At 36.1% G+C, this 11,379-nt stretch overlaps 1 protein-coding gene across 1 annotated transcript; it reads right to left on the reverse strand.

Moving 5' to 3' along the window:
- Positions 1-1,067: 1,067 nt before the first annotated feature.
- On the reverse strand, positions 1,068-11,379 carry LOC6035887. The gene is made up of 2 exons (XM_001845948.2): positions 11,063-11,379; positions 1,068-1,838 (listed from the first exon to the last, which is right to left on the reverse strand). Exons 1-2 carry the CDS (start codon positions 11,205-11,207, stop codon positions 1,477-1,479), a joined length of 507 nt encoding a protein of 168 aa, XP_001846000.2. The 5' UTR covers positions 11,208-11,379; the 3' UTR covers positions 1,068-1,476.

Raw genomic sequence — 11,379 nt, forward strand, 5'->3', positions numbered from 1 at the left:
GTGAGATGAAAACATTAAAAAATATTTTTAATGGGCTAACTGTTGCTGAAAATTCAAATAATTTTACTCATTTTGGCTGAACAAGATTGTTTAATCTTGCTTTGATATTAAATTTAATAGAATGCAAATCAGCGAAAACTTGTTAGTCGAATATTTAAAAAAAGCAGTTCAGTAAATGAGAAACGCATACCCTACATTTTGTTTCAAAAAATATAAAGAGTTCATCCATAAACCAGGTGGAAACTTTATTGAAAATTAGGAGAATTTTGTATTTGTGTCACATATCCACATATATGGAATATTTTTTTTCTTACAAGCTTATATTCAAGCTCTGGACAAAATGAGCTAAAGCTTAGTGAAAGATTTGAACTCAATTTGTAGTGCATTGGAGCATACCAAGCCAAATCCATTTAAAATCAATGAGATCTGGATTTGACCAATCTGGGGTTACGTTTACGATTGATTAGTTGATTTGCCAAAAACCTTGTATTCTTCGAATTTGACCTCAAGGATCCCAAAAGTGCAAAGCAAAAAGTTCTCGCTAAAGAATTTTGCAGAGTTTATTTCATCATCTCTTGCCATCTATCATTTCCTGCCGATTTGTCTGGAAGCACGGTTAGTATGGTTGCCATTTTTTGTTGGAAAGAACTCTTCGGAAAAGTTGATCGCCGGAACACGAATTATAAGCTTTTAAGAGGTTTTGAGAATTACAAAGAAATGTAAAAATAAGCAAATAATAAAATGAACAAATGCTTCGGGTTATTGTTATGCCATTCATCTGAATATGCCGTGTAAAAGAAAGAACATTGAGTCAGTCAAAACCACTTTAATAATGGTACGTTTGTAACAACCCCTCAATTGCATTCTAAAAAAACAAGTCCAACCTGTACATTTTCTGTGGAAAACACCGAAATGATATATTGCAGCAACTCATAAAATTAGCAAAACATGATAAATAGAGTCGATCGTCAAACAACGATCATCAATTAGCTCGAACAACATTCCCGCGTTTCCTCGCGCTACAGATGGAGGTGTGATAAATAGCCAATTCACAATTACACATTACATTGTAAAGTTTCCAAGCAGGGAGTGGTTTGCAACCTTTTATTACAACCTATCACACATATCACAATTAGCCAAATTTACACCACGTGATCACGCCGAAACGTTACCCTCGATAATCTGCGTAACAAAACTCAACACTTCATCACCTGACTCGATGGAAAACCAGACAGACTGCTCCTATTCAGTGCAAAACGTGTGAAAAGTTCTCACGGTCGATGCCGCCGGGCTCATTATTTTAAGAGATATTGCAATTTATTTCTCACAGACAATCGAAGTTTCCACAACACCTTGCATTGGAAAATATCAACGATTTAGATAACTCTAAGGGGAAACAAAACAAAAAACACTAATTATATTCTAACATTCCGCCAATAACGAAGTCGGTCACGTGTCCCCCCCCCCCCCTCCCCCTCAAGGAATCCGGTACGGCGTTCCGGCGTTCGTCAGCTGGTCCAAGATGGACTTGTGCAGGTCCTCGATCTGCTGGTACAGATACGAGTGCACGTCGCCACTGCCCGAGTGATTGTACGAATTTCCTCGGTTGTCGAACGACGCAATGTTCCCGTCCTTGTCGATTTCCGCATAGCTCTCGTACTTTCCGCCCGGGAACTGGTTCGGCTCCTTTTCGACGGTCTTGGCCGTGGCCTTGCCGGCCGCGTCCAGACACTCGCGCGTCACCTCCACCACGTTGACGTCCTCCTTGGTGTTGTTCTTCACGATGATGCACTTGAACGACGCGTCCGGACACTTGAGCGTGTCGCAGAAGATTGTTCCTGGGGGGGCGGAAATGAAGACGTTAGATTTTGAAATGTCTAATTGTATGATAGGTTCTTTAATTGAATTGAATAATGATAGTTTTGGTAAATTTCAACGTATTCGGTAATGAAAGTTCAGTGTGTAATTGAATTTAATGAAAATACTTATTTCTTAAAATATTGCTATGCTACTATTTTTTATAGAAAAAATAACTATTAGACATTTTTAATATAACCTCAACTTGAGGTCAAACAACTGGCCGCAATCGAGAATACAGTTTGAATTTGAAATGGAAAATTAATTTTCTAACTTGATGTTGGGACATTGATATGCACATTTTGTATCCCTCAAGGCTCTGGAAGGCATCATTCCCGATCGGCCATTTGGCGGCCATGTTTGTTTTAGAAAAACATTTAAATCTGGATTCAGAATGTTTCAATCAAACAAAGGTTTTCTTTGTGTTGTTTGTAGAAGCATTTTACATAACGTGATTATTTTTTTTATTTCAATTTACTATTTGTGGACTCTGAATTCAGAACCATCATTGACAGCTATTGCCCCAAGTGTGAAAGAAAAAAAAAGGAAGGTGTGAAAGCCACCTTCTACGACCTTCACTTTCGGGGCAATGATTGTAAATGATGTTTCTAAACTTTCATAACTACTTTTTTATCCGTGTATTTAATGCTTCCAAATAGTCCTAATCATAACATGAAACTTTGCAGAAGACATCAAAATCGATCAGAAAATCCCTACTCAAGATAAAGATTTGAGTGGTTCATTTTGACCTAAGGAGATCGATCGAAGGTTCATTCATAACAAATTTATGAAATTATTTAAAAACTTTTTTTCGGAATTCTAGATAACTGGTATAATAACAATTATATCTACCAACATTTGTATACCAAATTACATCGGTCAGGTATGTCTTTTTCTCGCTGAATGTTGAATAATAGGGTAAAGAAATCTCTGAAATTTCACAAATGAACAGATTAACAAGTTTCACATCCAGGCAGGTTTTAGAGGTATACAACTACCTATAAAAAGGAAGCTCTTAAAGAACAAAATTATCAGTTCCAATTAGTCAGTTCCCATATAAACAAAGTAAATACAAATAAAAAGACAAGCCATTTCCAAAATTCCGCATTTTCAATCCATGAGTGTTCAAAAGACCTCTGATTTGAGTATTTATTTTTTTATCAAAAATAGCCGTTTTGTTCTGCAAAATTGCCATGTATACTAAGGCTTCACTGAAATTTCAGCCAATACAATTTCCAAGACCATTATTTTTACATAAACTGTTGTTTATGGTCCAGAGAGGGATTTTGCTGAAGATATCGAAAAGATTCGTCCATTCTGAAAAAAGCACATCTGGCAGCATATCATCATAGCAAAACGTCATTTCGTGACGTTTTGCTATACTTAACAAACACACGAAACGAAACTATTGGCACTACGCCCCCCGGGGCATGGCCTTCCTCTAACGTGGGATTTCTGCTCCAGCGCCTCTGACGAGACAGGAGAAACCGGGACCGACGTTTTACTTCACCATCCGATAGAAGCTCAGTGGATAAGGCGGGAATCGAACCCGCGTCTCATAGCATCATCGGGATCGGCAGCCGAAGCCGCTACCCCTGCGCCACGAGACCACTTAACAAACACAACAAGATGCTTTATGGTGAAGCCGTTGATCATTTTGAAAGAAAATTGATCATCACTCTAAAATTCTCTGTATTGAATTCAATTCAACGAATTTCTGCACCAAAATGAATCAGCATGTGCCGGTTGGTGCCTTCTTGAAGCCACTGAAGGAATTTTTGATCGAAATCAATTGTGCTTCAAAATTTATATAATTTTGTGGAACAGTCATTGACGCCCTAGTTGGCAATCATTGATTAATGACGATTTCCATAACTTAGCAAGGAATGGGATAATCGTTACCAAAAAGTATGAGCATGTGTAGGGCACTAGTAGAAGGAATTTTGTCAAAATATTTATGGGGACGAAAAATTTATATCTTTGTACATGGCAATGATGGAAGTTAAGGTTAATGTTAACACTCCATAGGTCGCCTCCCTAAGGTGTCGTGATAAGGTCCAGTTTCTGACGATACACTACCTTCCCTTTACTAAGCAATCGAATCCAGAAGGGAAAAGATCACCAGTTGTGTTGGTTCGAGCCGGGATTTGAACCCCGATCTACCGCTTACGGAAAGCGTTACGACTGGGCTACGTGGCTCTGTCTCGGTGTTTTGATGCACACAGTAAAAATAAGTTTGAAACAGTTGTTAATACATTATTTTAGGCAAAATTATGAGTAAAAAAGTGAATTTCATTAGAAACTGATGAAAATTTCACGTTTTCCTGATGGAAAATTGAACGAATATGACTGGCAACTGTACGGATTTTCAAACCTCTTAGGAGATTTTAAAACGGACGGATTTTTGTACGCATTATTTCGTATAATAAATCCGTATTATAAGCAATTTAATGATTTAACAATAAAAACGCGTTTTTGTAAATATAAATTGACTTTGTTTTCGGCAAGCAGGGTTGCGAATGAGCGAGCGCTCACGGAAGGCTTGCTCGCTCCAGCTGGAGCGTGAGTTTTTATCAGGTAGCTCGTGCTCGCTCACGCTCACCGGAGCGTTTTGCGCTCACGTGAGCTGGTGAGCCAAAGTAGGTAGTTGTTTTTTCCTGTTGAAGGATTTGCCTGTTTGAAACGAAGTTTCTAGAACTATCTCACTGAAAGAAAGGCACATAGCAATATCACATGTTTCACACATGAATCCGCCCCATACGACATAGCATGTGAATTTCATATGTAAAGCACTTGAAAAAATGTAATCTCGCGACACTGTGAATCCATGTGCAAAACACGTTAATTTTACAAGAAGCTCACATGACCTTGCAATGCAAATGCTCATGAAAATGATATGAATTTGTAGTAAAAATCAAACGATTTTCCAGTGACTTTCATATGATTAAATAATGAGTTTTGATTTCCGTATTTTTTCAACTAGATTTATTTATTTACCACTTTAAAATTGATTATGCACAAATCTACATTTTTTTTATTATGTAAAACACACAGAACCCACTCTCATGCTGCGTCGTAAGTGCGTGCGAGGCCGTGTCCGCGCGATCCGTTTATCTTGATGGCACTTCATGACGGACTACGGGAAGAATCGCTTGCAATTTTAGGCCAGCGCCAGAAAAAAGTTGTTGTCGCCGACCGTCGAATCATAGCGCGAATGTTCCGGATCACTGGATCCGGAGAGCGGATTCTGAAGCAGACCTTGAGCTGGCACTTGATTTCTGTAAAAAATAGGCGAAACATTATTTTTATAAAATTTTATCTTCTACTGGTCCATTTTTGTTTGTACTCACTTCTTAGTTGCTTTTTGCACTACTCAGGGCTTATTTTTAAACAAATTTTAAACAAACCGCAGGCCTTTTTCAAGCCGACAAGAAAAAATTAACCATCTTCGTCCGTGGCCATCTACTTCTACTTATGAAGATTTTTCCACCACACGCGTAAGCATTTAGAACTAACGTGATTTTCACTTCGAAACCAATGGATAAGTCGAATGGGGCAAATCTAAGTGCTTTTCCCTTGAAACTCACGTGAAAACCATTCGAAACAAACGTGAAGGGGTTTACGCATGCAATCAGCTGACTTCAAATGATTTTCACATCAAAATGACATGCGAAACACACGTAGGTCATAGGAAAAGCATGTGAATTTATTGTGTTGGTTTTTGAAGCAACTCACGTGAAAAAGCATTTGATTTTGCTATGTTGGTTTTTTTCAGTGCTCAGCACAGGCAGCAAAAACAAACAAGAAAGTGGTCGAACAAACAAAAGTAGGCAATGAAATGGATTGGATCAGCGAACCGAAATTTACGTTCTATTTAAAAGCTAGACATTTTTCGAACAAGGAACAAAAACTAAATTCATAATGTAAACATTCATTGACGTGATTAGATGGACTGTTTGTTCACAAATCAAATCCATATTGGACCATTGTTGCTATGTACAAAAATATTTACAAATTATGTATATTTTATTTATTTTTAAATAATTTTTTAAACAGTTACAATCATCCATGTTCAAAAAATTATATATAACTTGTAATTGAATGTTTTAAGAGGTTTGATTGCGAAATTGTTGAATAAAATCCACTTGTTGGAAGAAGAGCCAACCTTTTCGTGGTTATTTCAACCCTTAGGAATTTTGAGGCATATATTTAAAAATAGAACTGTTTCAAAAATGTAACCCTTTTTTCTAAAATGTTTGCCAAATAAAGACTAACCTTATAGAAATGATTAGCCGTTTCTAAACACTGAATCACTGAAAGATTTAATAAACGGAATAACTTTTTTTTAATGGTAGCTCATTCTGACCCGCACTCTGGAAATGTAGTCAAAACACTAGATTAGAATGTAATATTTTAATCAACCAAGCATTTAACCTTGATTCGAACTTATCAAATCATAAATCCTCTTGAATCAATTCATTGTTTTGTAAGTTTTTCTAAGGTTTCAAAAAAAAGCAAATTATTCGCTCTACAGCATTGCCTTGGCGTTCTCGATTACGAGGTTCCTACTCCTACTCTAAGGTTTACAGGCCCTTTTATTTAGGCGTCTATACCCCTCCGCCCCTCTCTGCTACAATAAGGCCTTTAAATTGTAAAATATTTTTACATTCGACTGTATGTCTAAAAAACTATTTGACCCTTGCGAATCCAACCTTTTATTTAAAAACATGATTGATGAAAATAAGCTATTCCAATTCATATTTCCACAGCCCTACTGCACCTTACGCAAAAAAATCCATCTAGAATTGAAAAAAAAAACTTTCTCAAAAACGTTAAATGATTAGCGACACGTCCAAAATGAGCGCTCCGTGAGCGAAATATGAGCGCGAGCGCGAGCGTGGAGCAAACGCGAGCTGAAAAATCGGAGCAAACGTGAGCGCGGGCAAACGTGAGCTAGCTCGCGCAGCGCTCCTCCTCACGAATGAGCGAAAAGTGAGCGCTCACGAGCGCGTGAGCGCGTGAGGAACGCAACACTGTCGGCAAGTCTTTTGCAAAGCAGTGAATACCACTCAGTTTAATATTTTTGCTCAGCAAGAATTGGTAGCTTTATTCATGAACGATATTTGACCATAAAAAATGTGTAATTTTACATCAGGAGCTAGTATTTTCATAGGTTTCTGTTGTGATTCAATTCAGATATATCGTCTTTTGTGTTCTATCTTGTGATAACGACAATTTAGTACTATTCGAGAAAATCGATTTTTAAAGTTTGATGATAAATATTTTCAAAACTAACGCTCCAAGTTTCAACTAATTTGGTTACGCCAGTTAAAAGATACAGTAAATTATGTAAACAAAAATCTGAAAAGCACGTGTCACAAGTGTGCTTCGAAAGTAAAATTGTACTACGTGTCACAAGTGTGCACAGAATTCCCATACAAACTAAAATAGGGTTAAATCAATAGTTTAACCGACCCAATCAATATATTTTCAAAAACAAAAGATTGCATTGCCTTTAAAAAGAGTTTATCAACATAAATTTGTTAAAAAACAAGAGAAATTTTCCACATTTTACAACAGCATGTATGACTTGTCACAAGTGTGCACGATCATTTTGATGATAAATTGGTCTATGTCACAAGTGTGTTTTGCGATATCTGGGAAACGGAAGCGAGTTCCCAAAATCGGGTTAACGTGAAGACATTAAGTTGAGAAGTTGAGAATGAAATTGCCACTGAATCCGCTTTGTAAATGCCGGCCCCGATTCTCTTCACGGGTGTTCCCCTCAGGAACAAGGAAAGATTTACTTTTACATCAAAACATGATGCTATCTTTGACAAAAAATGTGTATTTTTTGTTATAAACAACACTTTAGAACAAAGCAGGCATACCGCATACGGTTTTGTGTGGAATGGTGATCAATACTGATTAAATATTTTTTGAACTTAATTTTCAGAATAAATCCACCATGAATGCGACCAAACCATCAAGCGAGGCTGCTGCCAACAGTTCTGATAGGATCGAGATCCAGTTGCGCATTCCAGACCAGAACATGGCCAAACAGATAATGGACAAAACCATCAAACTTCTTCAGGATACTGCGAATAGCACCACATTTGAACACGAACGGGAGCAAGCCTTAGCCTGTATTAAACTCATTCGGCGTGATAATCGTAAGTTTAAGTAACGAAGTGAATAACTCAACGTGTTGGTAACATTTATTTCTGTTTCGTTTTTTTTTTTCAGCAACGTTGATCTAAAGGATCACCGATTTCACAGCCCGAACAAATGTTGTCTCATAGGTCAAGTTGTGCATTCCAAGTGTTTTCGCTCCGGTCAATCAAAATCTTCACCCAAATTTGCTTCACAGCTTGTGCTACGCCCTTCTGAAATTTTGATATTTTTGATGTGAATTTGTCACTAATACTTATTAATTTTGCAGGATTATGTTGATTAGAAATGACTTTTTTACGTAAAAGCTGGATTTCTTAGTAGTCATCTTTATGCATAAATGGCATTATTTAAACATTATTTTGAAATCAACTAAATATGTGATTTCACAAAAGCTAAAAAAATTCTTGCAAAATTATGATACTTATCAACGTTAATTCACCTATTCATTTCTCAACAAGCATCATAGAGCATCAAATAATGACCATTTGAGGTAAAACAGATTTAGATTGGGCGGAATGCATTCTACTAGAAACACATACTTTAGTTTATGAGGCACGAAATTCAACGCAGTTCGAATGGACTGAGTTATTTAGAAAAAAAGCACTTTCTATTTTATTTTATCAGTATTCATTGGTTGTGATGTCTTGTAAGATATCTTGTAACAATACCTGTGGAACAAAGTAAATAAAAAGTAAGCGATAAAAACCCTTGTTTGCATAGACTGACAACCAAAACAATCTTCCTGTTCTATGAATTATCCTTATCGGTTGTGATTTTTACCAAGTATGCATGTTTTTTTAAATACTTCTATTTAATCGAGACATTATATACTGGAATAAAGTTTCGTAAACCGGGGTGCGCGATAGTCAACATATTACCTGAAATTTTCTTTCCTTAAAAGATGCACTTAAATGCAATACACGATAAATTGAGGCTAGGAAAATAAAATGTTGTAAGTTTATTTACAGAAGATTTTTTGTGTAAAAATATTGCCAATATATGGGTCATTCCAGGTCAACTGAGTACACTTTTGGACTCGACCTTCACCGATTTGGACCAAACTTGGAGGGAACGTTCATCTATCGATAGTTATCAGAAATCCCAAGTTCGGTGCTAATTGGACTATCCCTCCATTTTTGGAACCGCCCTATTTTTTGACGATTTAAAAAAAATCTTTTAATCATGACTTTGCAACTATTTGAGCAAAAGACTTTCTACAGGTTGCTTTTAAAGAAAATTGTCTAAGGAAATCGATAAAAATAAAATTGTAACCCTTAAATGCCCACTAATATTATATTTTAACGTTTTAAGTATTAAAACCCAGATTTGACAAATTTCTTATATTTTTATTTGTTTTATTCTATCACCATCGTGTTCCCCGGAAAATTTCACATAAAAATCAATGTAGACCTCAAACTAAAATGAACTATTTGCGAGATACAGCGATTTTACTGAAAAAAGTTTGATTTTGAGCTGCACTCTGTCCTATGAATTCAAATCCGAAATAAGTTTCTCACATATAAAAACCGAACTATGCGGGATTCATCCCTTTTTGTTGAAAAGTACACCATGTACTTCCGAGTGCTGCGCAAAATCAAACTTTTTCAGTAATAGCGCTGTATCTCGCCAATCGTTCATTTTAGTTTGAGGTGTACATTGATTATTATGTAAAATTGTCCCGGGAACACGATCGTGATAAAATAAAACAAATGAAAATACAAGGAATTTTCAGAGCTGAATTTTAATACTTAATACGTTAAAATATAATATTAGTGGGCACTTAAGGGTTACAACTTTATTTTTATCGAATTCCTAAGACAATTTTCTATAAAATGCAACCTGTAGAAAGTCTTTTGCTCAAATAGTTGTAAAGTTATGATTAAAAGAAATTTTTTTTTAGAAAATCGCCAAAAAGAGGGTGGTGCCAAAAATAGAGGGATGGTCCAATCAGCACCAAACTTGGGATTTCTATCAACTATCGAAAGATGAACGTTCCATCCAAGTTTGGTACAAATCGGTGAAGGTCGAGTCCAAAAGTGTACTCAGTTGACCTGGAATGACCCATTTGTAATTTAAAACCGATTCCGAACGAATCAAAAAATTTCAAGCCCAAATGCCAAATAAAGAATTTTTCGAAAATTTCTAAAGAACAAGACTTTTTGAGCAATTTCAAAAAATCCTTCTTAGTTACATTTTAATAACTTCTTCTCTTGAATATTCAAAGCTTTATTAAAATGTACTTTTTGTTCAATCCTTAGTAATCGATTCTTATTTTTCATTTCGCTAACAAAAATCTCCGAGCTATCAAATTCAATGTCACCCCGTTTGACGACCAGTAAACAAAAAAAAATCAAATAACAGATCAACCTTCCCGTGCTATTGTGACGCACTGAACACATCTATATGAGCTAGTGTCAAGATAGAACGGAGACGATAAGTTGGAAAAAGGTTCAGCTCTGTGGGTTGAAGGTTAACCCTCTTCGTCCTAATTTTAACCGTTTTTCCTTGAGATTTCCTCTTTTTGAGCAAATTTTGTCTATGAAAAAAGTAATTCTCTTTTGTTGTTGGTTTTCAAAGCTTTTTTTGCTTCTCATACTTGTGGCTTAATAATTTTAAGTTTGAATTAGCAACAAGTTGCCTAAAGGTAAGCAATCAGCGAATCCTGATTTTAGCTTAAGACTTTGAGGACCAAATAAAAAAAAAAATGAAGGATTATTGATGATTTGGTTATTAAATAACTTATCAGGCCAGAAAATGCTTAAATATAAATAACGTTAGTTAAAAAAACTCAGCCAAAGCTGGCCCACTAAATATGCCATTTTTCAAATCAATACGGCTCGCTAAAAGTATACCACTTAATTATATGATCAATAATGAATTGAATTATTCACGCAATAACATAAAAATACGACAATTTTGCATTCAAGAAACATAATAGATGTATGATTTGTTTTTACAATTTAATTTTTCTGTCAATATTACAAATAAAACAATTTTTCAAAATGTAAATATCCTTATTAACATTACTCACCATTGACAATCCTTGCGTTGGACTCTCCGCTAATAGTAAGCAGCGTGTTCAGCTGCCTTTTTTCACGAACCACAGCTCCATCGGCCAAGCTCAGTCCAACTGCCAAAACCAGCCCAAAGCACAGGATCACTTGTTGAGAATTCATTTTGCTTAAAATGTTCCCAGTTCAGTCCTTCACGGAATCACTTGTGTCACACTGGTTTCTTCCACCTTAAAATCTGCTACCACACAAACCTTCGATCACCAAATTCCAACTGACAGCATCCACCGGTTGGAGCGGCTTATTTAAGCTGTTCTAACAGCAGCTGCTACCTTTC

The sequence above is a fragment of the Culex quinquefasciatus genome, chromosome 2 (genome assembly GCF_015732765.1).
Source record: "Culex quinquefasciatus strain JHB chromosome 2, VPISU_Cqui_1.0_pri_paternal, whole genome shotgun sequence".
In the NCBI taxonomy this organism is placed as follows: Eukaryota; Metazoa; Arthropoda; class Insecta; order Diptera; family Culicidae; genus Culex; species Culex quinquefasciatus.